Source organism: Ovis aries, chromosome 18 (assembly GCF_016772045.2).
Source record: "Ovis aries strain OAR_USU_Benz2616 breed Rambouillet chromosome 18, ARS-UI_Ramb_v3.0, whole genome shotgun sequence".
NCBI lineage: Eukaryota > Metazoa > Chordata > Mammalia > Artiodactyla > Bovidae > Ovis > Ovis aries.
In genome coordinates, this window is record NC_056071.1 from 31,077,994 (window position 1) to 31,100,831 (window position 22,838).

At 40.8% G+C, this 22,838-nt stretch overlaps 1 protein-coding gene across 4 annotated transcripts in view; it reads left to right on the forward strand.

Annotated features, from left to right (window-relative positions):
• The window catches only part of SIN3A (SIN3 transcription regulator family member A), a 65,987-nt gene that overhangs the window by 38,740 nt on the left and 4,409 nt on the right, over positions 1-22,838 (forward strand). For all 4 annotated transcript variants that reach the window (XM_060401414.1, XM_012098665.5, XM_015101977.4 and 1 more), the window contains exons 12-19: positions 168-284; positions 3,186-3,424; positions 4,752-4,935; positions 6,020-6,593; positions 8,765-8,934; positions 13,227-13,400; positions 18,696-18,788; positions 19,810-19,904. In XM_060401414.1, coding sequence (XP_060257397.1) covers positions 168-284; positions 3,186-3,424; positions 4,752-4,935; positions 6,020-6,593; positions 8,765-8,934; positions 13,227-13,400; positions 18,696-18,788; positions 19,810-19,904 — 1,646 coding nt within the window. The remainder of the gene's footprint in view (positions 1-167; positions 285-3,185; positions 3,425-4,751; positions 4,936-6,019; positions 6,594-8,764; positions 8,935-13,226; positions 13,401-18,695; positions 18,789-19,809; positions 19,905-22,838) is intronic.

The following is a 22,838-nucleotide window of genomic DNA, read 5'->3' on the forward strand; positions in this document are numbered from 1 at the left end:
TTTCTATCTTTTTAAACTTGCTACACAGTTTCACTTGCTATGGGTGAAACTTGTAATGTTAACTGTTTCTTCCCTCCCCTAAAGTTTTGTCTTTTTTAATTGAGAAAGCTTAATCACCAGAAAATTTTGTTACACTTTTGTTTCAATCTCTCTTCTTTTACCCAAAGGTTTTAAATGATACCTGGGTTTCCTTCCCCTCCTGGTCTGAGGACTCCACCTTTGTTAGTTCCAAGAAAACTCAGTATGAAGAACATATCTATCGTTGTGAAGATGAACGTTTTGAGGTACAAGCTCCTTTATCATTTGAAGTTTGGGGAAATGAGAGATTCTGAAAGAGGATATCTTAAATACCTACCTGAGAGGACTGGCTTTTAAGACCAAAGAGCAAGAGGCTCATATTCTTCTGTGGTAAATGCTTCTTGTATTTACCATGTTTTGTGACTTTGTCAGGTATATTAGTAATATTTTCATAACAAATGTGACTTATCTAAAAGGCCACTTTAGCCCTTTTAACTGAAATTATCCGTTGATGGCTGAATAATACTCCTTTGAATTTTTAATGACATTTTAAAGGTTATTGTGTTGTACATAGTATTTAAAATCAGTAATTTAAGACCTAGTGGAAAACTTTCTGGAAGCTGTTTTAAATTGCTTATCTTAAAGTGTTTTTTATTTTTAGCAGGTATCTTACTAACATGGTTAGCAAACTAGCTCTCCTGTGAGAAATGAAACTCTTCTGTCATATTTCTGATGTTGATTTGTCTCCTTTTGAAAGGAAGTTGAGTTAGGGACTTCATTTTAAAGTAGTTGGGAAGGAAAGAGCTGGAGTGAAGAAATGAGCTGGTCCAGAGCCCTGATACCAGGAGTGGGAGTACTGGAAACAGACTCAGTTCCCAGTGTGTTTAAATGTCTGGCTCACCGATATCAACAAAAAGGGAATGTTAAATGTGTCTAGAGAGAGAAAATTACATGCCTCCTTTTTAATGTGTTTATTATATAAAACTGACTGTCCCTGCTCTTCCTATGGGTGGGAGATGTTTTGCTCCTTTTTTAACCCATACTGATTTAGCTCTGTGCCAGTTATTCCCCTTCACACTTGCTTCCCCTGTTTCTGGCGTGTTTTGAATGAAGAACCACATGTTGGTTGGTCCGCTGGGCCCGTGTTTATGAGGAACTTTGACCATTTGCAGAAAACTCAGTCATGACAGATATTAAGTTCTGTGTAAAGTTTTATCAAGCTGAAGAAAGCATTTCTTTCTTTTTTTTTTTTTAACCTATGTTTAGTCAGTTTCAGTGATGGGTTAGCAGAGATTGACGCCTGTTTTTGACAGGATATTCTTATTCTCAACTAGTATCCCTGCACAGGAGAGGCATCAGCCTCATTTCCTGCTTGTTATTGCAGTAGTGAAGATGAAAGAAATGTGTGTATGTATGCACATGTACATGCTGAGGATTGGATGGGATAGACTAATTTGAATCCTTTATGCATCAGGATTGGTTAATATTCCTGTAATATAGTCAACCCCTAAATCCCAGTGACTTGAAAACGACGGATTTATTTCCTTATCATACTGCATGTGCATTGATGTTCAGCTGAAGATTCCACTCATCAGAATTGCTTGGGGACCTGGGCTGTCAGAGTGGCACCATCATGAACAGTATCCATGACTGTAGGAGAAAAGCTCAGATGGATCTTGCACCCTTAAATGCGCTAGCCTAGAAGTAATAGATGTTACTTTGACTCACCTGTTAACAGCTCATAGGTCAGAGCTAGTTACACGGCCCTACAACCCACTCCAGTACTCTTGCCTGGAAAAATCCCATGGACGGAGGAGCCTGGTAGGCTGCAGTCCCTGGGGTCTCGAAGAGTTGGACACGACCAAGTTATTTCACTTTCACGCATTGGAGAAGGAAATGGCAGTTTTCTGAACTCCAGTGTTCTTGCCTGGAGAATCCCAGGGACGGGGGAGCCTGGTGGGCTGCCCTCTCTGGGGTCACACAGAGTCGGACACAACTGAAGTGACTTAGCAGCAGCAGCTAATCTCAAGGCAGCCAGGAAGTCCAAGCCATCGTTTATCCATAACTGGGGAAAGGGGGCATTAAAATTTTTGACAAAATGACTACCATAGTCCTCAAACTAGAAAATTAGGAAACACTTATACAGAGTCATGGACTCTTGAGACTGCTTATTTCCTTTATTTTCTGTTTCTCATCTGGAAAATTTTGTGTTAAGCTTTGGAAAAAAGTTAATTCAAGGTTGCTAGTCATGTCTTTAACCAGGTTAGGCTTGGCCCTTGCCAGAAAATAAAGTGTCAGAAATATTCAGTGAAAATTTAAATGGTTACTCACAAATACAACATTGAAGCCCTTAAGTAATGCTCTTATTGTTAGTAGATGTGCAAAAAGACATTAAACATTTAAACATCTCAAGTTACTCTGAAAAACTTTACTCATGAGATTGATTTAATATCTTGAATGATCTTTTTGGGATTTGGTGGTAGTGGTTGTTATTGTCTGTAACAGATCTGAGTAATTCACAAAAGTTCAGGGGAAAGTGTCAGTAAGGTTGCCTCCTCCTAGGTCCCTCTGGCATGGGGGCCGGTCATCCTCAATAAACCACATTGGTGGCGCTAGAAGTATCAACTACTGCTTTGTTGTTGTTCCGTTGCTAAGACGACCTTGTGACCCTGTGGTCTGGAGCACATCAGGCTTCCCTGTCCTTCACTCATCTCCCTGAATTTGCTCAGATTCATGTCCGTTGAGCTGGTGATGCCATCCAACCATCTCATTCTCTTGTCACCCCCTTTCTCCTCCTGCTCTCAATGTTTCCCAGCATCAGAGTCTTTTCCAGTGAGTCAGCTGTTCGCATTAAGTGGCCGAAATTTTAGAGCTTCAGCTTCATCATCAGTCCTTTCAGTGAATATTCAGGGTTTGGATGTTTGCTGTGTGCCTGGTATTGTGCTAAATCCTTTATGTGGGTTGTATTGTTAAATCCAGAACCCAACCTTGTGAGAGTAGGTGGTGGTATTCCTGTCTTACTGATAAGCTAACAGTTTTATATGGCTATGGTATGGCAGAGCCCAGATTCAAATCCAGGGAGTTTGACTTCTACCTTCTACTCCTGACAGCTATTCTGTTCTGATTTGGGTCCTGAGCACACTGTCTTTTTTTTTTTTTTTCAATAGCTTGATGTAGTTTTAGAGACCAATCTGGCAACTATCCGGGTTCTGGAAGCAATACAGAAGAAACTTTCCCGCTTGTCTGCCGAAGAACAAGCTAAATTTCGCTTGGACAACACCCTCGGGGGCACATCGGAAGTCATCCACCGAAAAGCACTCCAAAGGATATATGCTGACAAAGCAGCTGACATCATTGATGGTCTGAGGAAGAACCCTTCCATTGCTGTCCCAATTGTCCTTAAAAGGTACCTGAGTGCATACGCCCTTCATGCTTTAGTGCACTTCTCAACAGATTTAGTGTCCCATTAAATAAGATTCTCCTTTTCAGCCCAGTTTTTCCCTGAGACCTCCATTTCTCTCCAACCGCGGCTGTAGGAAGTCAGGTGGATAGTGTGGGATAGTGGAACTTCTTGATGGGGTTCTGTGTCACCAACAGCAGAGAACAAGCCTTTCCAGTCCATACTGGAATGCTCTGTGTGTTTAGGGGGATATTTTAAAATAGAGAACAAAGAAGAAAACAGCCACCCACCTTCCTGCCACTTAGTACTAACCGATGTTCACATCTTTTGTTTTTTAATAAGAAAAATCACTTTGTCTTTATGAAATTGATATGTTACTTAAAAAGCCTTAGCGTCCCATAAAAATTCAAGAATGTCTTCTTTCTTCTAACCAACCTTCGAACCAAGTATAGAGGGGCTGTTGAACCCACCTAAAATAAGGCTGTAGGTATCGAGGAGGCCAGGGCTGAGCCCCAGGCTCCTCGAAGTCCATGGCGCTCCTAAAAATCTGGTCCTGTATCACCACTGGAAAAACTTATCCACTGCACAGTCACACGTGCCCAGATTTTCTTGTTCCTCCCCAGTCTTCCTCTCAAGAGCTGGCAGAAGGTGTTTGCCTTCTTGCCAGTAGTGTTTAACTTTTGTCTTCGAGGTGGAGGATATCCTTCAGTTCTAGTGCTGGTTTTGATTTTTCTCTCCTCTCTTCCAGAGGCTCAGTCAGTTGTTTTTGCTGGAACTTCCAGGCTCTGTCTAGAGGAGCATCCATTGTTGCTCAAGTTCTCTGCTCTTGGACATTCGCATTTGCATTAGCATAATGACAATTCTCAGAAGTCCTGTAGCAGGGAAACTTGTTTCACTTTGTTTTAGCTGGCCAAAGAAGAGAGTCTACTTTTCTAGGGTATTCTGTGGAATGTTGGTTGAGAAATAACTGTTCTCTGCAAGATTTCTGACTTTGGGATAAATTACTTCCCCATAGTAAGTCCCGAATGAGTAGTTTTCTCGTGTATCAGAGTTCAAGACTAGCTTGAATAAATTTATTCCAGAGTTGCCAACAGATTTGACAGATCTGCTGTACCTGTTGACCTTTGAAATAAAGTAAACCTGACATATTTCTTACTTCTAAACCCTGTGGGATGAGGTGCTGTTATCCTCTTTTTACGGATAAGGAGGCAGTCTTACGTGGCTAATATGGCAGAGTGAGGATTCCAGTCTACAAGTGTAATATGACTCCTTGCCTTAAAATTCCCTCCTCTGAACTCTTATGTCTTTCTTTTTCCACCCTCCACCCCACTAGGTTGAAGATGAAAGAGGAAGAATGGCGAGAAGCTCAGAGAGGCTTTAACAAGGTGTGGAGAGAGCAAAATGAGAAATACTATTTGAAATCTCTGGACCACCAAGGCATCAACTTTAAACAAAATGACACCAAGGTCCTGAGGTCCAAGAGCTTACTCAATGAGATTGAGAGTATATATGATGAGGTGAGTCGAGGGTCTCAACATTTGTGAGAAGTCTCCAGTCTGTATGCTCAGCATAGCTTTGACTCCTGCAAATTACCTTTGTTATATGAGCCTGAGACCCTCCAAGGTTTGTTGATTGTTGCTTCATAGGATAGACTTCTATTCCCAATTCTTCTACCATTTTAAATCTAAGGCTCACTGAGCTGTTTTACTGGTTTCCCAGTTTTCCATCCTGGTTATAGTTCATGCCCACTGCCACCCTCTTCCACTTCTCTCCGTATTTCCTTCCAACAGTACCTTATATTCCTTCTTGTAGCCTATCTCAACTTTCCACAACTTAAAATACTATCTTCAATCCCCACACTCTTTCTCTCTCTGTTTTTGACCATGCTGTGTGGCTTGTGAGATTACAGTTCCCCCACCAGGGACTGAACCCAGGCCTTTGGTACTGAGAGCATGGAGTCTTAACCACTGGACCACCAGAGAATTGCCCCCAGACTTTCTAATCCTTGTTTATTCGGCATCCTTCAGGATTATGTAGAGTACTGGGAGCTAGGATACACAGATGAATAAGAAGTTAATCCTTGTTTCTTTGAGCTCATAGTCTTAGGGGATGGATAGAAACAAATAGAGTATGATTGAGAATTTCTAGAAGGGCGTGATCTTGAATTTTAAACTTTATTATGAAAATATCAAGCATACATGAAAAGGGAGAGAACAGTAAAATGAACTGACATAAATTTAATTTCCTCCCTGTCTTGCCAGTTCTGTTATATCTGCCACCTTCCTCACTCCCAGAAGTATTTTAAAGGAAATTTTAGACCTCATATCGTATCCTCCATAAGTACTAATGTAAAATTTTAGAAGATGGTCCCCTTTCTGTCCTATTGTCTTTTAAAAATCTCAGTGTCTGGGAGGTACCAGTCATGGTACCTCCAGTCATTTTGGTATCAAACCACATCTTGCACAGTATCTGTTTGTTTCTGGAAGTTTTCGATTGGAAAATAGTGGCCATTATGGACATACTGCTAGTGTAGTCTCGTAGGTCTGCCTGGTGCTTTTGTAGCTGTCACATAATACTTTGTCTCTCTCTCTCTCCTGGTAGAGGCAAGAGCAGGCTACGGAAGAAAATGCTGGTGTACCTGTTGGCCCACACCTCTCACTTGCCTATGAAGACAAGCAGATTCTGGAAGATGCTGCTGCTCTGATTATCCACCACGTGAAGAGGCAGACAGGCATTCAGAAGGAAGACAAATATAAAATCAAGCAAATCATGCATCATTTTATTCCAGATCTGCTCTTTGCTCAGAGAGGTGATCTCTCAGATGTGGAGGAAGAGGAAGAAGAAGAGATGGATGTAGATGAAGCCACAGGGGCGGCTAAGAAGCACAATGGTGTTGGGGGCAGTCCCCCTAAGTCCAAGCTACTCTTTAGTAACACAGCAGCTCAGAAGTTAAGAGGGATGGATGAAGTGTACAACCTCTTCTATGTTAATAATAACTGGTATATCTTTATGCGGCTGCACCAGATACTCTGCTTGAGGCTGCTTCGGATTTGTTCCCAAGCTGAACGGCAAATTGAAGAAGAAAACCGAGAAAGAGAGTGGGAACGGGAAGTGCTGGGCATTAAGCGAGACAAGAGTGACAGCCCTGCCATCCAGCTGCGTCTCAAAGAACCTAGTGAGTGCTAGGGTTGTCGGTCTGCAGAAGGTGTGAGAGCTCGGGGATGCAGGACCTAGTTAGACTCAGGACTGCTTTCTTTTATGTTAGTGCATAGAGCACAGGCAGTTCTTCGAGGCTGGCTGGGTTCAGATCCTAGCACTGCAATTTACTGGTTGCGTGACCTTACTTAAACTCTCTGAACCTGTTTTTCTGTAAACTGGAGGTGCTACTTGTTATCTTGTGGGGCTGCTGGGAGAATTGGGGGAAATATGCAAAGCACCCTGTGCCTTGCTTAGATCATAGACCCTCAGTAGCTGGTACTGTGGACACCAAGGAAGTGGGTGTCAGTTACCATCGTCAGTTTCCCAAATGGAAGGTCTCTCTGAAAGGACAGAGAATGACTGAAGCATCATAGTTGGTTGGTTCCACTCCACGACAGAACAACTGTTCGTGCCTGAGACAATTACAAAAAAAGAGATGGGGACTCAGGAGATGGTTTGAGACAGCAGAACAGGAATGAAGATAGAAAACTCAGAAAAAGGAAAATAAGGGAAGGTTGAGGAAGCCTCCACGTGCTCTACGTGATTCTGTGCCACTTGCTTCTAGATCTCCCTTCAGGTTGTAAGTTAGGTACTTAAGCTGTTAGCCAAAGCTCTTCTGTGAAACCTTCTTGTGTGTTCTTTAGGAAATAACCCATTTTTGGAGTGAATTACCTTTTTTTTTAACTGTTGGTAATGTAAGAAGCCCATGTGAAGCCCTGGCCATCTATCTGTTGGAGAGCTAATGACCTTGAAAATTAATTCTAAAAGCCTTTATCTGGATTAATCCTAGCTTGAGAGAGACATCTTTTAGACTTCAGTGTGGCGATTCCCTCTGCTTGGGTGGAAACAAGAAAGATGACCTGATCTTGGCTTGACCATTGGCTTAACCTGATTTTTGAGGCTAACAGTTCGTTCTTGAGTAATAATGCCAAGCCTCCACTGATCGTGGCTCACGTGGTTTGCACCAGTAGAACTCATAGCTTTATTCTGACGTGAAAGCATTTTTCACAGCAATAGCACAGCCCATGCCTCTGCTGTGGATCTGAACAAGGTAATGTTCTGTTAGGAAACTCAAGCCAGTTGCTTCTCTTAAATAGTAGTTGTCCTGTTTTGCCTGTATTGAATGAATCCATCACACTTCAAATAAATGGAAATGGACTCAGTTTTTGCTCTCAGAGCCTTTTTTCCCCTGTATAAACTTTACAAAGAGGTAGCTAAATGTCAAAGACAAAGAGTTCTCTTTGTAAATTTTTCTCATTGTAGTGAACTTTTTGTTGAAGTACAACACATATACAGAATTGCGTAGCTTAGTAAATTTTTACAAAGCAAATACACCTGTGTAACCAGCACCCAGATCAGGAAACAACATAACCAGTAGCCCCCTTGCACTGCTGTCTGGATTGCCAGCACTGGAAATGAGATTTGCCATCTTCATGTAAATAGGTCTTATTTGAGTAAGCTAAAGGTGGAGTCCTTCCACCTTTCCTTGTGCGCTGTTAGTTGCCAGATGTCTCTGTAACAACGGATAAGGTTTCTATCTGGTGGTTGAGGTGATTCATATGCAGCAGGTATAGATCATTTGATGCAATTTGTGAAATACCATGTTGAGAATCCACTTTTAAACAAAAAGACTTTGACAAATGCAGATACTTCATTATTCATAAAGGATTTAATCTGCCCTCCTAGTTTCGTGTTCCTAAGAGGTTTCTCAGTGCTCGTGTTCGGTTCTGTCTGCCTTTTCTCTTCAGCCGTTTATGCTTCATTGAAATAGCTATTTGAGCAAGTAACCCATGTGGGGGATACTCCCTTTGCAGGCTCCTCTCCTAGCAGGGAGCCGACAGCTTTTTGAAGAAACTTCTTTCCTGGGATATTTTGCTCTCATGTCACGCGTTGCCAGGCTGTACTGTAAATAAGTGTTTTGGTCAGTCAGAGGGTTAAAAGCCACTGTTGAAATTGCAGCGTCACTCTCCTTTGATAGACAGTGCTGGGATTGTGGCCACCTGTCAGATCTCATCTGTCTGCAGCAGACTGAATACCGAGGGTTTGTTCTGTAAAGTGCTTTTCAGGCCAGCTGTGGGGTTTGCCCTGCCCTCTCTTCCCATCTTTTCTTAGCAGGGTAAGGCCTCACCTCTCCCCTCTTTCCCACAGTGGATGTTGATGTAGAAGATTATTACCCAGCTTTCCTGGACATGGTGCGGAGCCTGCTGGATGGCAACATAGACTCGTCCCAGTACGAAGATTCACTGAGAGAGATGTTCACCATTCATGCCTACATTGCCTTTACCATGGACAAACTCATCCAGAGCATTGTCAGACAGGTGAGGGTGTGGTGCGGGCGAGGCTTGGGGAGGGAGACAGTCCTCGTCTACAGGTGGGTCAGGAAAGAGACGGGGCAAGTTTGCTTCTGGGAACAGATGAGCCGTTTTCTCATGTGATAGTGTTAACGAACAGGTGGTTCTGTAGAGGGGAGGGAGAGGTTAATGTGATGTTGGATTTCTCCTGTCAACTGAGTGGAAGGGCTTCAGCCATGTGATTGACTGCTTTGCTCAGTGTGCCCTGGGAGGAGGAACCTACCTCAGATGTGAGGTTTTGCCCCCAGCTCCTGACCTGTCTTCCCAGCTCTTATGTCATTTACCAGGTGTGAGCTGTTTCTCTTCTGTGAAAAGTGAAAGTGTTAGTCACTCAGTCGTGTCTGACTCTTCGTGACCCCGTGGACTGGAGCCCGCCAGGCTCCTCTGTCCATGAAATTCTCCAGGCAACAATACTGGAGTGGGTTGCCATTTCCTTCTCCAGGGGATCTTCCTGACCCCGGTCTCCTGCATTGCAGGTGGATTTTTTTACTGTCTGAATAGATGTTGGTAATTCTATGGACTTGCCTCATTTAACATTTGAAGTTCTTTTTACAGGAAGGGTTTTGTATAACATCTTTTATAATACTCTGTCCGCCTCACTATCTGAGACTCCCTCTGTGTTAGGTTTGTAGTTGGCTTTGTGGTTTATTCTTGGGGTACCCTGGGAGTTTGTAGATATGTTGTTCTTTACAACAATGATAATTTTATAGCAAATAACATGTAATAGGTTTCCATTCCTTTGCCTTTTGTTCTGAGTTCTCAAAGGTATCAGTCTGTTGTTAGTGCACTTTTTTCTTTAATTAATGAATTTATATATTTTTGGTTACACTTGGTCTTTGTTGCTGCACATGAGCTTTCTTTCATTATGGCAAGCAGAGGGCTGTTCTTCATTGCGGTGATCAGGCTTCTCATTGCAGAGCACGTGCTCTAGGGCACATGGGCTTAGTTGCCCTGAGGCATGTAGAATCTTCCCGGACCAGGGATTGAACCTGTGTCCCCTGTGTTGTCAGGCAGATTCCTATTCACTGCCCCGCCAGGGAAGTCCCACTTTTTTCTTTAAAGTGGAAAGTGCCTTCCTTAGGTAAAATCACAAAGGAATCCTTTGTGAGGTACTCTTGCTTTTGTCTTGAGTTTAGAAGGATGTGTGGCTTTGCACCCCTCTCATAGGATCTACTCAAAGTCAAGGAATAAGTGAATCTTGGCATCTTCACAAAAGTTGTTATGGAGGAAGCTGCAAGTTGAAGCGGTTATTAGGCTTTCCCTTAAGAGGTCTTTATGTTGAGAGACAGAAATCTTTACATGGATATAATCATCTATGGTCATAATTTTTGAGAGACTAATGCCTATTCAGTTCAGTTCAGTTGCTCAGTCATGTCCGACTCTTTGCAACCGCATGAATCACAGCACACCAGGCCTCCCTGTCCATCACCAACTCCCAGAGTTCACTCAAGCTCACGTCCATCAAGTCGGTGATGCCATCCAGCCATCTCATCCTCTATCATCCCCTTCTCCTCCTGCCCCCAATCCCTCCCAGCATCAGAGTCTTTTCCAGTGAGTCAACTCTTTGCATCAGGTGGCCAGAGTACTGGAGTTTCATCTTTAGCATCATTCCTTCCAAAGAACACCGAGGGCTGATCTCCTTCAGAATGGACTGGTTGGATCTCCTTGCAGTCCAAGGGACGCTCAAGAGTCTTCTCCAACACCACAGTTCAAAAGCATGAATTCTTTGGCGCCCAGCTTTCTTCACAGTCCAACTCTCACTTCCATACATGACCACTGGAATGTCCCCTAAATTTATATAAGAGTCCGCTTACCATACCATGTGCTTATGTTTCTATTTACAAGTTCGCTGTTGCTGGAGCTAGAAGTAAAGTCTTTCATACTATCAGCTCAACTTTAAAAATCCAATACAACCAGCTTTTTCTTTTTTTGTAAGCCCACAGTTGATTTTTTAAACAATAGATTAGTGATTAGTCCATTTACTAGAAGCACCTGGTGATGATTTTGAGTCAGTAATACATAAGGTCCAGTCTTTTTTTTATGGAGACAGATTGTATCCAAAAATCCAAATCTAGTGTTTTAAAAGCATATGTTTATGCTTCTCAGGTTAACTCCTGAATTGGAGGCATAACATTTCTCCTTAAATCCTTTGCTGTTCTCCCAGAGTTCATTATTGAGGTCGAATATACATTGCAGGGTCAAACCATATATTTAGCTTACTTTTCCAGACTAGTTTAATACGGGTTTGCTTAGGAATACAGTAGGCAGTCTCATAAATGTCTAGTGTGGGACTGAAAGTATGGCCAGACCAGATGGGGACTAGACTGGAAAGGTTTTTTCCCTCTCCGGCATGCCTCTTTTCTGGACATCCCCCCCATCCTCACGCTTCTCTCTGCAGATGAACATCCGGCCCCCTGAGTGTTTTCAGCGCTGACATGACCAACCTTTCCAATCCAGGTGCTCCTCTATAAAATGTCTGTCTACCGGACACACTCATTGTGTCATTTCAGTTTAGTAGGATAGAGAATCTGACAAGCCTGGCATTGGGTTGGGAGTTGCCTAGTTGTGCCTAGATTTATAATGCTGCCCTTTCCAAAGACTGGGTGGGGCCAGAAATCCAAGAAGAGGGTGTGAAAGGAGTCGGTGACCTTTAACAGTGAAGTATAAAGATGTATCTACATAGTAGAGACCATGCTTTGTATACTTTTTTTTTAACACTGCTTTTTTCTCTTAAACACTGTGTTTTAAGCTTTCCCCTGTGTTTTCAAGTTATAAGCATTGTTTTAACAGTCACATTAAAAGCTGTTGTATGGCCTGGTTGTAATTTAACCATTTCCAGTTGCTGGCCTTTCTACCACCAGCAGGTGACTCACCGTCTGACCTTTCATTTTGTCCGTTTATCTACAAATACACATACTTGTCATTTAAGACTTTTTCAAATGTTAAAAATAAGTAGTTGTCATAGTTACTAGTGCTTCAAAAAGAGTGTATCTTCCTAAAAATAGAATGGCTTAGTGGTTATGAGAATTTTAAAGTAAAATAGTTATTGCAATTAATGTTTTGCTTTCTTCTTTATCTGTTTTTCACATCCTGTGGTGTTTTAAGGGGTAAAATTTCATTTGAAGGAATTTTTATTTTATGATAGATTATATCATCATGACCTGTAAGAATGGAATCTCTGAAGGGTTCAACTTGCTAGGTATCAGAGAGTTTAATAAGATAGTCACAGAAGTTACCAGTAGTCAATCATGATTGACATGTATTGAAAATGAGTTTATTTGCATAAAATTTAAATACTATGCTTTTATTATCAGATGTGGAAAAATAGGGAATGTGTTAGAAAGAATATTGGCGTGGGGTCCAGAAACTTGAATATTCATTCTGACTTAGCTCCTTCAGCTGAGTGCCAGTGACGGATTAATTCAGCAACAGCTTCTTCAGGGCCTGTTGAATTTCACTTTGTACCAGGGCTTTGAATATAGGAATGGATCTTGTTTTCATGGTTCTCCAAGTTCCCTCTCCTCACCTTAGCACACAGTGAGTTTTCTTATCTAAAATGTACATTTATCTCATATAAATATCTCATATAGGAGTGCCCTGGATAGGGCACTCCTATCCAGACTGCTTCCCAGGGTAGTTGTGTGGATCAAATGAGAATATGTGTGAAAGCAAATTATAAATGTTAAAGAAGTGCCGTAAAGGTAGCAAGCCGTAGAAATTTTCTTTCATGTAAAACAATTTTTAAGTAACTTAGAACTTTAAATGGTTCAGTTTAAATGAACTTTAAATGAGCCAACCGGTGGCTCAGTTGGTAAAGAGTCTGTCTGCAGTGTGGCAGACCCAGGTTCAGTCCCTGGGTGGGGAAGAGTGAGTTGTCACTCTAGTATTCTTGCCTGGAGAACTCCATGGACTGAGGAGCCTGGTGGGCTCGAGTCCGTGGGGTCACAAAGAGTCAGACACGACCAAGTGACCAACACTAGAATTTTAAATAAGTAGCACATTCTGAGTTACCTATGGTTTTGCTCTTAAATATATATGAATACTTTACTCATGGACCAATGATATGGTTGACGATTTTGGCTCAGTTATTCTCTAGGAAAATAAGATAGTGATTTTATATGATTAATTTTCTAAAATTTTCAACCAAAAAAAAAACCCTTTTTTTAACTGAATGATTGGAACCACCGAAGGAAGGCCAAGTGTATGATGGGGAGAACTGTAACTTTGGTTCCTGATGACTTGCCTTTGCTTGATTCCAGCTGCAGCATATCGTGAGTGATGAGATCTGTGTGCAAGTGACAGACCTGTACCTGGCAGAAAACAATAATGGGGCCACAGGCGGCCAGTTGAACACACAGACGTCAAGGAGCCTCCTGGAGTCAGCATATCAGCGGAAAGCTGAGCAGCTCATGTCAGATGAAAATTGTTTCAAGGTGAGAGCTACTCGTTTAGTCGGGGAGCATGCTGATGGCAGTGTAGGCTGTTGGGACTCTACCCACAGAAGCCAGAGCCACACCAGGGTGCTTGGACCCAGTGTCTCCACTCCTAGAGTGCCGGGGAGTTCCTTTGAACTCATCAGAAGAAATATAAAAAACATGGAAAAGTAAAGTTTCGTAGGCAGTCTGTTTCTTGCCTTTAAAAAAAAAAATTAGTTCTTATTATATGATTTTCATTTTCTCTGTACTTTTTTTTTGGTGTTAAATGCTTTGTGAAAATTGTTTAAAAACGTAATCCATGGTCATTGTAGAAAAGATAGGAAATGTAGAGAAAAGAAAAACTAGTTGTCTACAGTTTTCCCCAGAAATAATCATTGATGGCATTTCTAAACTTTTCTGTGTTTGTATATATTTTGAAAGAGATTATACTGGGCAAAGCATTCTGTGTAACTTACTTTGCTCAATTAGCAACACCTCTGGGTCTTTTTATGACTGTTCAGTATCTTATAGAAAACTATGCCCGTCTATTTGAGCATTTAGGTTGTTGCCAGTTTTCCACCATTAAAATAGCTAATTAGAAAAGCCAGTAGCTGGAGACTGGGAACAATCTAGATGCCCATCCCTTAGTGGGAATGGTTAATGGCAGCTGTTGTGTGTTTGCAGCTCTTAAAAGTTAATTATATGTCAGTAAAAATACTGAAGCAAATAAAAGGACACAAAATTATGTATATTATTACTGCACCTGTGTAATATGTATAGTTGAACAAAGCCTGTATGTAAGGATAGGTTTAGATGGCCCAGAGTAAGGTTTGTAGTTGGCTGAACAGAGAGAGCTAAGCTAAACAAAATTTTAACCTCAGTGAGCACGTCCCATGTACTTTAATGATGTGACCCTCAAACTGTTCACTTAGCTGTGCATGCTTCTACTTTCAGCCTACTGTTGGCTTAATTTAGAATCAAAGACCTGGAAACGAGTTTTCTAGTTCAGTCACAGTTGTGATGCTCTACTACCTGAGGACTTTCCCACTACAGAGGAGAGTTCCTAAGCCTTTCATAGTTTTAAATCTATAAATGTTTCTCATGAGTTTAATCTGTGCTTATTTCATGGTGACAGAATTACCACCCCCACCTACCGTGAGTTAACAGATTGTGTGGTGAGGGCCTATGAAGGAATGGGTAAACTCACCCTGTAGATAACACATTTGTCAGAATAGCAGAGGGAACAGAAGGTTTGGTAACCAGGAATATTGGGTCATCACAGTGACCTTTTTCTTTAAAATGTTTTACATAGAGAATGAAAGTCCATAGTATAAGCATTAAGCTAAGCATAAGCAGCCCTTCAAATCCCCTGCCCAGTCCCACCTCCACCCTCCTCTCACTTCATGTTTTTCTAGGCGTATTCTCTAGTGCTTTTTTAAAATTAGGCATGTTTAACTCTCCATATAACCACTCAAACCCTTTTCTATGCACTTACATATACATGTGTATTTATGTAGAAATAAATTTTTTAACTAAACTATGTACTTTACATCTTGCTTTTTTCCACTTAATATGTCTTAGAATTTGCTCTATTTTGGTTTATATAGACATAACTCATGTTTTTCAGCTGCCATGTCATACTTAAAACTATGAATGTACCATAGTTTCTTGTGGTTTGTTTGTTTGTTTGTTTAGAGTATTAGCTCCCTCACCACGGCTCACTTGAGCCTCCAGCAGTGAAAGCACAAGAGTCTTAACCACTGGACCACCAGGAAATTTCCTGTGCCATAGTTGTGTTTTTTTTTTTTTTTAATCATTCCCCTATGGGTGAATGTTTTAAGCTATTTCCACTTTTACTATCTCAAATAGTGCTTCATTGAACAGCATTTACAATTTATATTCTTGTGTGCATGTGGTAATGTTAAGGGTAAAGACATAGAAATGAAATTACTCGGTTAAAAGGGTAGGGTATGCATATTTTAGGGCTTCCCAGGTGGTGCAGTGATAAGTGAAGTGAAAGTCCCTCAGTTGCATCCAGTTCTTTGCAACCCCATGGACTATACAATTCATAGAATTCTCTGGGCCGGAATACTGGAGTGGGTAGCTTTTCCCTTCTCCAGGGGATCTTCCCAACCCAGGGATTGAACCCAGGTCTCCCACATTGCAGGTGAATTCTTTACCAACTGAGTCACAAGGGAAGCCCAAGAATACTGGAGTGGGTAGCCTATCCCTTCTCCAGGGCATCTTCCCAACTCGGGAATCGAACCAGGGTCTCATGCATTGCAGGCGGATTCTTTACCAGCTGAGCTATCAGGGAAAGCCCAGTGCAGTGGTAAAGAATCCACCCAACAGTGCAGACGCTGCAGGAGACAGGTTTAGTTCTGGGTTGGGAAGGTTCCCTGGAGGAAGAAATGGCAACCGACTCCAGTATTCTTTCCTAAAAAATTCCATGTACAGAAGAGCCTGGTGGGCTACACTCCACAGGGTCGCAAAGAGTCAGACACGACTGGGCGTCCATGCACATGCATGTTTTAAAATTTAAACTTTAATAGATATTCTCATTTCTCTCCCGAAGTGACAGGATATACCAGTGTGCACTTTGGTAAGAGCATTTATTTCTCCGTAACGCTTAGTATTATCAAGCTCATTTTTTTTTAGATGATTAGAAAAATATTTTAATTCATGTTTCCCTGTTCCCTGTTGTCACCCATTTTTCCTCTTCTGTGTATTGTATACTCGCATGCGCATCCTTCACCGTTTCTGGGGGAGCAGGACTGTAGTTCTTTTTATGTACTTTTTCAAATATTTTTGTTATGATTTGTTTGATTTTCTTTGTTATGATTGCTCTGAAATTGATTGGTCTTCCCCTTTGTCGTGTCTTTTAGGGCCCAGCTAAGTGTCACTTCAGTAAAGTGGAATCTTTCTCAGTTTGCTGAGCAGGGACTAGCATATTGCTCATGTTTCTAGAATAGTACCTTTGTAGTTATTTTGTTGTAATGTAAATATAGCTGTTTGTATGTATCCCTTTTCTTTTATTGAATTAAGCTCTTCCATTCAAGAAACTGGGGCTTCCCAGTGGCTCAGCTGGTAAAGCACCAACCTGCCAATGCAGGGGATGTAAGAGACGCAGATTAGATCCCTGGGTTGGAAAGATCCCCTGGAGGAGGGGATCCACTCCAATATTCTTTCCTGGAGAACTCCATGGACAGAGGAGCCTGGTGGGCTGCAGTCCAAGGGGACGCAAGAGTCAGGCACAGTTGAGTGCGTATGTACCCGTGCGCACTCACACACAAGCAAGAAACCATGCTCTCTTCTGAGTGTGCCCCTGACAGATAATAGCAAGCATTCAGTGGCTTGACTTTGTGTTAGTTGAATGAAGCAAAGGAGGTATATAGAAAAAGGAGAGGAGGGTGGTGTCCAAATGGTAGAGGATCTTCATAGCCATAGTAAGAGGTGTGAATTTTGTTGTGGTTGGTGAGCAGTGAGGCGTTTTTAAGGACTAAATAGCCCACTGAATTTGGGCTTTCAGGAAGATCAGTTTAGTAGCACTGAGTAAGGAGAAGGGGAGGAATCGAGGCATATTTACAACTGGAGGCCATTACCAAATTGGGGTGATGTGGGCAGTCTAATAATAAAGCTCGTGAAGCCTTGGAGTGGTTGCAGAGGTCAGAGAGTTGGGGCGAACACACGGTCAAGGACCTAGCAAGATAGGTGTCAGGTGAGGAGCCAGTTGGGGTGAAATCGAGTTCCATTTTAGACATGTAGAGGACACTCTAAGTATTACTTTGAAGGGTGGCTTCCTTACAGCCATAGGACAGATCTTGACACTCTAGGTCATTCATCCTAAATCCCCAGGGGGTTTTAGCAGACTCCTAGGAACAGTTTTTTTCAAATCTATTTTGAAAGTAATTATGTTTGTGTTTATATGTATGTTATATTCTTGTCATTTTAAAAAATTCATCAAGAGGAGTTTTTAAAGGCTGCTCTAGAAAAACTGTAAACCAGAACTGGTTTCTGGTTCTGTTTGCTTATTGACTAGCTGTGTGGCCTTGAGAAATCAGAACTCTGAATTTTAGGTTTTTCCCTATGTAAAATGAAGAGTATTGATATAAATGATTCTCAAGCTTTCTTCTAATCTCTGATCATTATCATGTGATTCTGATAGTGATCTTTTTTATGTTTTAAATTTTAATTTTTTTGAATTATGAAAGTATGATAACACATTTACAGGAAGTTTGGAAAATATATATAGAACAAGGTTACATATAGTTCCACTATATATTATATTTTTAAGTAGATAAATTCAATATCAAACTCTCAAAAATTAATAGAATGAGTATACAGAGAAGTAGATAAAGTAAGCCTGAAAAGCACTGTGAACCGATTCAACATAATTACGATTTATATAATTTTCACGTAACAGTAGGATACAAATTCTATTCAAGTTCCCACAGACTATAAACTTGGAGACACTGAAGCATATCCAGGGACATAAAACAAGGTGCAAAGCTTTGATGGTCTAACGGTAGTGAAAGCATAGAGTCTGTTCTATTATCACTGTGCAGTTAGGATAGAGATTTATCTGCAGCAGTTCCTCAGGATGGGGCATTGACAGTCCTGGGATTCCCAACAGGGAACTCTGTGTGCCATCACTACTTGATACTTCTTTTGTGCAAAACATGACTTGGTTTTGCCCCTATCAGTGTATTGCTTTTAAATAGGAATTTTTAAAAAAATCACACAAATAATATTAGCAAAACTCAAAATTTCAAATATCATTGGTTTCATTGCAACAGATCACTTCTTAATGTTGATGGTTTGTGTTCCTTACCCCACGGTATGTGTGATTTCTTGGGTAGTTTTTATTGTGGTGAAAATGTGATTGCTGCTATCTGTTTGATGTTTTCCACTTCAGTTTGGTATGGAAAGTTTCTTTTAAAAAAAAAATACAAAAAAACACTGTAGACTTGTTTACATCTTTGCATTGAGTCCCATAAATGAGATTATCAAGTGAAATGGCATTGACATTTTATGGTTCTGATTTGAGCACTCTTTCTGATATTGATTACTGTTTTAGCTAATTCAAGAAGTATGAAACATGAAATGTTAACAAGAAGCTCTTACGTTTCATTTTGCTGGTAGCAGCCTTTGCCTTCTAATCACCTCTTAAGCTTTTAAATATCTTCCTCATCTCTTCAATTGGAGCAAAATTTTTTTTTACAACTCTGTTGCCTCCCTAACTCTCAACCCTTGAGAATCTAATTACAGCTTTGGAGATGGTCTTTTGTTTACACTAAGCTTTCTTATTTGCAGCTTATGTTCATTCAGAGCCAAGGCCAGGTTCAGCTGACCATTGAGCTTCTGGACACAGAAGAGGAGAACTCGGATGATCCTGTAGAAGCAGAGGTATGGATGAACATACTGTAGAAACTGCTGAGAGTGTGTTGTGCTCTGAGAGTCTGCATAGGGACTGTCTGCTAGAAGCCCAGCCAGCGTTAGCCTGTTCGAGGGTCAGGATCTGATGCTTAAAGTACAGGTCACGTCAGCGTGTTTTCGACTGAAGAGACTGCCTGGTGGTAGAGATTTAGACTTAACGGCAGTCTCATCTAGCTTTCAGTAAAGCCCTCTCCTCAGAGGGAATCTCATGGTTGGCAGCTTTGTTTTCTCCTAAAGCGTAAGAAACAAAAAATGAGGTGCCATCTGCCCAGTATTATCTTGATTCTTTGAGTCATGTTTATTTTCTGTTGGGATAGATGGAGCCAGGAGTTCAACCCCACAGAGTAGATGGAGAGTGAGTCGGTTGGCATAGCTGGGTCTAGCAGATAATATTAATGAGAGAGGCAAGCATTGTGTATGACACTGAGGGCATACGGAGGGGAGGAGACTTGTTTTATGGGACTATAGTTGCCGAATCTTCTTAATTTTTTTAAAAAGTTTCCAGAAATGCAGATTTTGATGTGAAAGGTACTGATTTTCAAACATTTGCCACTATACATTTTGTTCTTTAACAGAACCCTCTGTGGGGAAATAAAAACCTTTTCAGGTTTATTGTATCCTTCTACTTCTGTGTATACTCATTCTATTAATTTTTGAGAGTTTGATATTGAACTTATCTACTTAAAAATATAATTATAATGTATAGCGGAACTATATGTAAATTTGTCAGTGAGCTACCTTCTAACCATTTACGACTTCTGATAACTCTAAAGTATCTCAGAGAAGCTTTAAGTTTTGCATTCTCACAGCTTTTTTAAGGTGTTTCAGTACCACTTACCAAGCATGTCATTATGGAAAGAGACTTTTTTTTTTTAATCTTGAAATTTAAGTATTTCAGACATTTCAGTCATAGAATTTGCTAACCCACCTGTTGAGGTTGGAGTTCAGGTTTTTTGCCTTCCCCACACCCATGTTGTGTTTACACTTCTAGCGCTGGTCAGACTATGTGGAGCGATACATGAATTCTGATACTACCTCTCCTGAGCTTCGTGAGCATCTGGCACGGAAACCAGTATTTCTCCCACGGTGAGTGAACCACGTCACGTACCGGCAGCAGGACACTAACCGGCACGAGGGGTTAGCTCACTTTCAGGCTCTTGGTTTTCATTTTATCTATTGTCCTATTTACTGAGGACAGTAATTTGAGGTTTGTGTGGCTTTTACACCGTGCTGTTACCTGGAGTGTATGCTCAAGCATCAGGGAGGTGAGAGTTTTAGGAACCAGTAATAATTTCCCTTTAGGAGTATGTGTCAGAGTCTCCAGGGTTTGGTGATTCACTGGGAGGACTCACAGGATGCAGTCATTCCCACAGTAATGATTTACCATAATGAAAGGATACGCAGCTAAATCAGCAAAGGCAGAAGGTGCCTGTGACAAAAATCAGCGGCACAAGCTTCTAGAGAGTCTGTGGCTTCCGTTGGAGTCACAAGGACACTCTTAATTCCTCCAGCAGCAAATTACAATATGTTTGAAATGCTACCTACCAAAGAAGCTCGCTGGAGACTTGGTGCTGTGAAAAAAACTAGGTTGCTAGTCCTGTATGTACCCTCTGCCTAACTTGTACCAAAATTCCAGACTTCAGAAGGAAAGTGGGTTTTCAGCTTTCCATTTACTTTGTACAAGCAGTTTAGGTACAGTGAGACACACTCTTAGCATTTAAAGAATGGTGGAAACTCTCCCACTATCCACAGTCCCAGGACCCACCCAGGGGACAACCTTGTAATCAAGGTTTTCAAAGGATGGCAGTCTTAGGCTGGCTGTGTTGCTTTTAGCAGAATTTTTGAAATTTCCTCCCTGTATATGGGGAAATTGTGTATGTTGGACCTCTCTCTGAAGATGAAAACAAAGTTTCAGAAGTAGAAAACAGGTTTTGTGTAGTTAAGCGGCTTTCTTCCTTTCCCAAAGTTTGGGAATTGAAATCTCGTGTCTTATATTCCCAGAAAGGTATTATGATAGTGTGATTAGACTCACTGCTGATTGGAACATGGAAAGAGGTGTGAACAGAAGGACGCTGCCAGCTTCTTCTACTCCTTGAGTCATTTAGCAGACTTCAAGCAGCTGCTCTGTGCCAGGCCCCTTTCTCAACAAAACAGATTTAGTCTCCATGCTTATGAAACAGTACGAATAAACATAAGATTGTATATTTCTCACCAGATTGGCAAAATTCTTAAAAGAGTTGTAAACTGTATTATGGCAGGTGTAGGGAAGAGGGGAGCAACTTTCACATACTTTAGGGGGAAATATTGATACAATCATTCTGAGGTCAGAGCAGTTAAAATGCAGATGACTTTACCCTGGACCTTTGGTTTTTAATAATTTGCCTTACAACTGTTATTACAGCTGAGGTTATTTTTCAGTCTTTTTCTTTGAAACCCTTAAATTCTTAGATTGAATACCCCCCAAAGCTCTTATTTATGTGAATTATATATAGTAATATTTATCACATTTAGAAATTAAAACTGAAAAATGTTTATGAATTCATTAAAAACAATACTAGATGCATTCCATGTTATTATCATAAGTAGTATTTTAGTGAAACACTGCTTCAGATGAGTGGAAAGCATGGCATTGCTCTGCATCTTTGTGAATCTGTCTCATGTCTGGTTTAGTGTAACAGCTGGGTCCTCACAGCTGCCCCTGTGTTCAGTCTGCTGCCTGTTTCGTTTGGTTGTACTATGTGAAGAAAATCTGGCTAGAAAAGGAAGTATTTTCATATCCTTTCAGATAATTGTAGATATTCTTTGATATGACAACAAAACTCTCCAAGTAGTAGTTTCTTAAAGGTTAGTTGCAGTATCACTGAAAATACCAACAAGCCTGTCAAAATCCATTGGCTTATCTTGTACTTTGAATTTTTTTCTTGCATGGTTTTATAACTTCATACAGTCAGTTATTTGGAAAATGTGAACTCACTGAGTTACGCAGACCTACCAAATGTTGACAAGTTTTCTTTTTACAATATTCCCACCCTACCTCCACACCACCCCTGAAAAAAGCCACATTTACTGATATCACCGTTGACTTCATCAGTCACATCTTTTAAGTAGTGGGAAGTTGTCACTTATGCTGGCCAGTACCAATTTATCAAAATTCAGAATTTTACTTGAAATCTTAAATTTTATCTTTAACAACAAATATATTGCTCAGATGTTTTTCCTTGAGGTACCAGGCTCCCTTGTTCATTTTTGAGAAAATATCTGCCAAACATCCCAGACTGACTAGTCAGCTATTCTTCCAGGTAAAAAGTGTGAACATTTGCAGTTCAAGTGGTGCTCACTCAAGTGCTTTCCTTCATGAGTCCATTGTACTTTAGTACACAGAGGTGCTTTATATGGAGTTCCCATTTCATCACCCAGCATATTAAAAAGATATGAAATAAGGGGCTCTAATTTCATAAGAAATGTTACTGCTTCACGAGGACGTTCTTAAGTCAGACCAGCTTTCCTTTTTGTTTAATTGCCAGTGTGTGGCCAAAGAGTACAAAGATACCTAAGGGGGTTGGTGCCACATCAGCTTTTTTTTTTAATCACTGTTATTTTTATACTGCTAATGCTAATGTTAGTACTTTGTGTCTTGCCTTGTTTTTTTAGAAAGAAAGACAATGTTTTAGTATTATGAAAATATTTTTGATCTCACAGCTTCCTCAAAAATGTCTTGGGCCCTCCGACAGTCCTTGGACCAAAGAACTGCTGTTCTACGGAAATGTATATACACAGATATTCACTGAAGCAGTTTTTAATAGCGAAGTATAGGAAACAATAGAATTGTCAAGCTGACAACCTTTCTCTGCTTGTTGAGGGGATTAAGCTCTAAATACCTGCCAAGGCATCCACTGATGTGAATTATCTTTTTTCATATGTAGAATGGCACTGATTATGTACCGTCTTTGGGAGAACTGAAAAAATAGACATTTGAATAATTTTTTGTGCTCTGTGGTTCAGGTGAAGAGCCCTGATTGA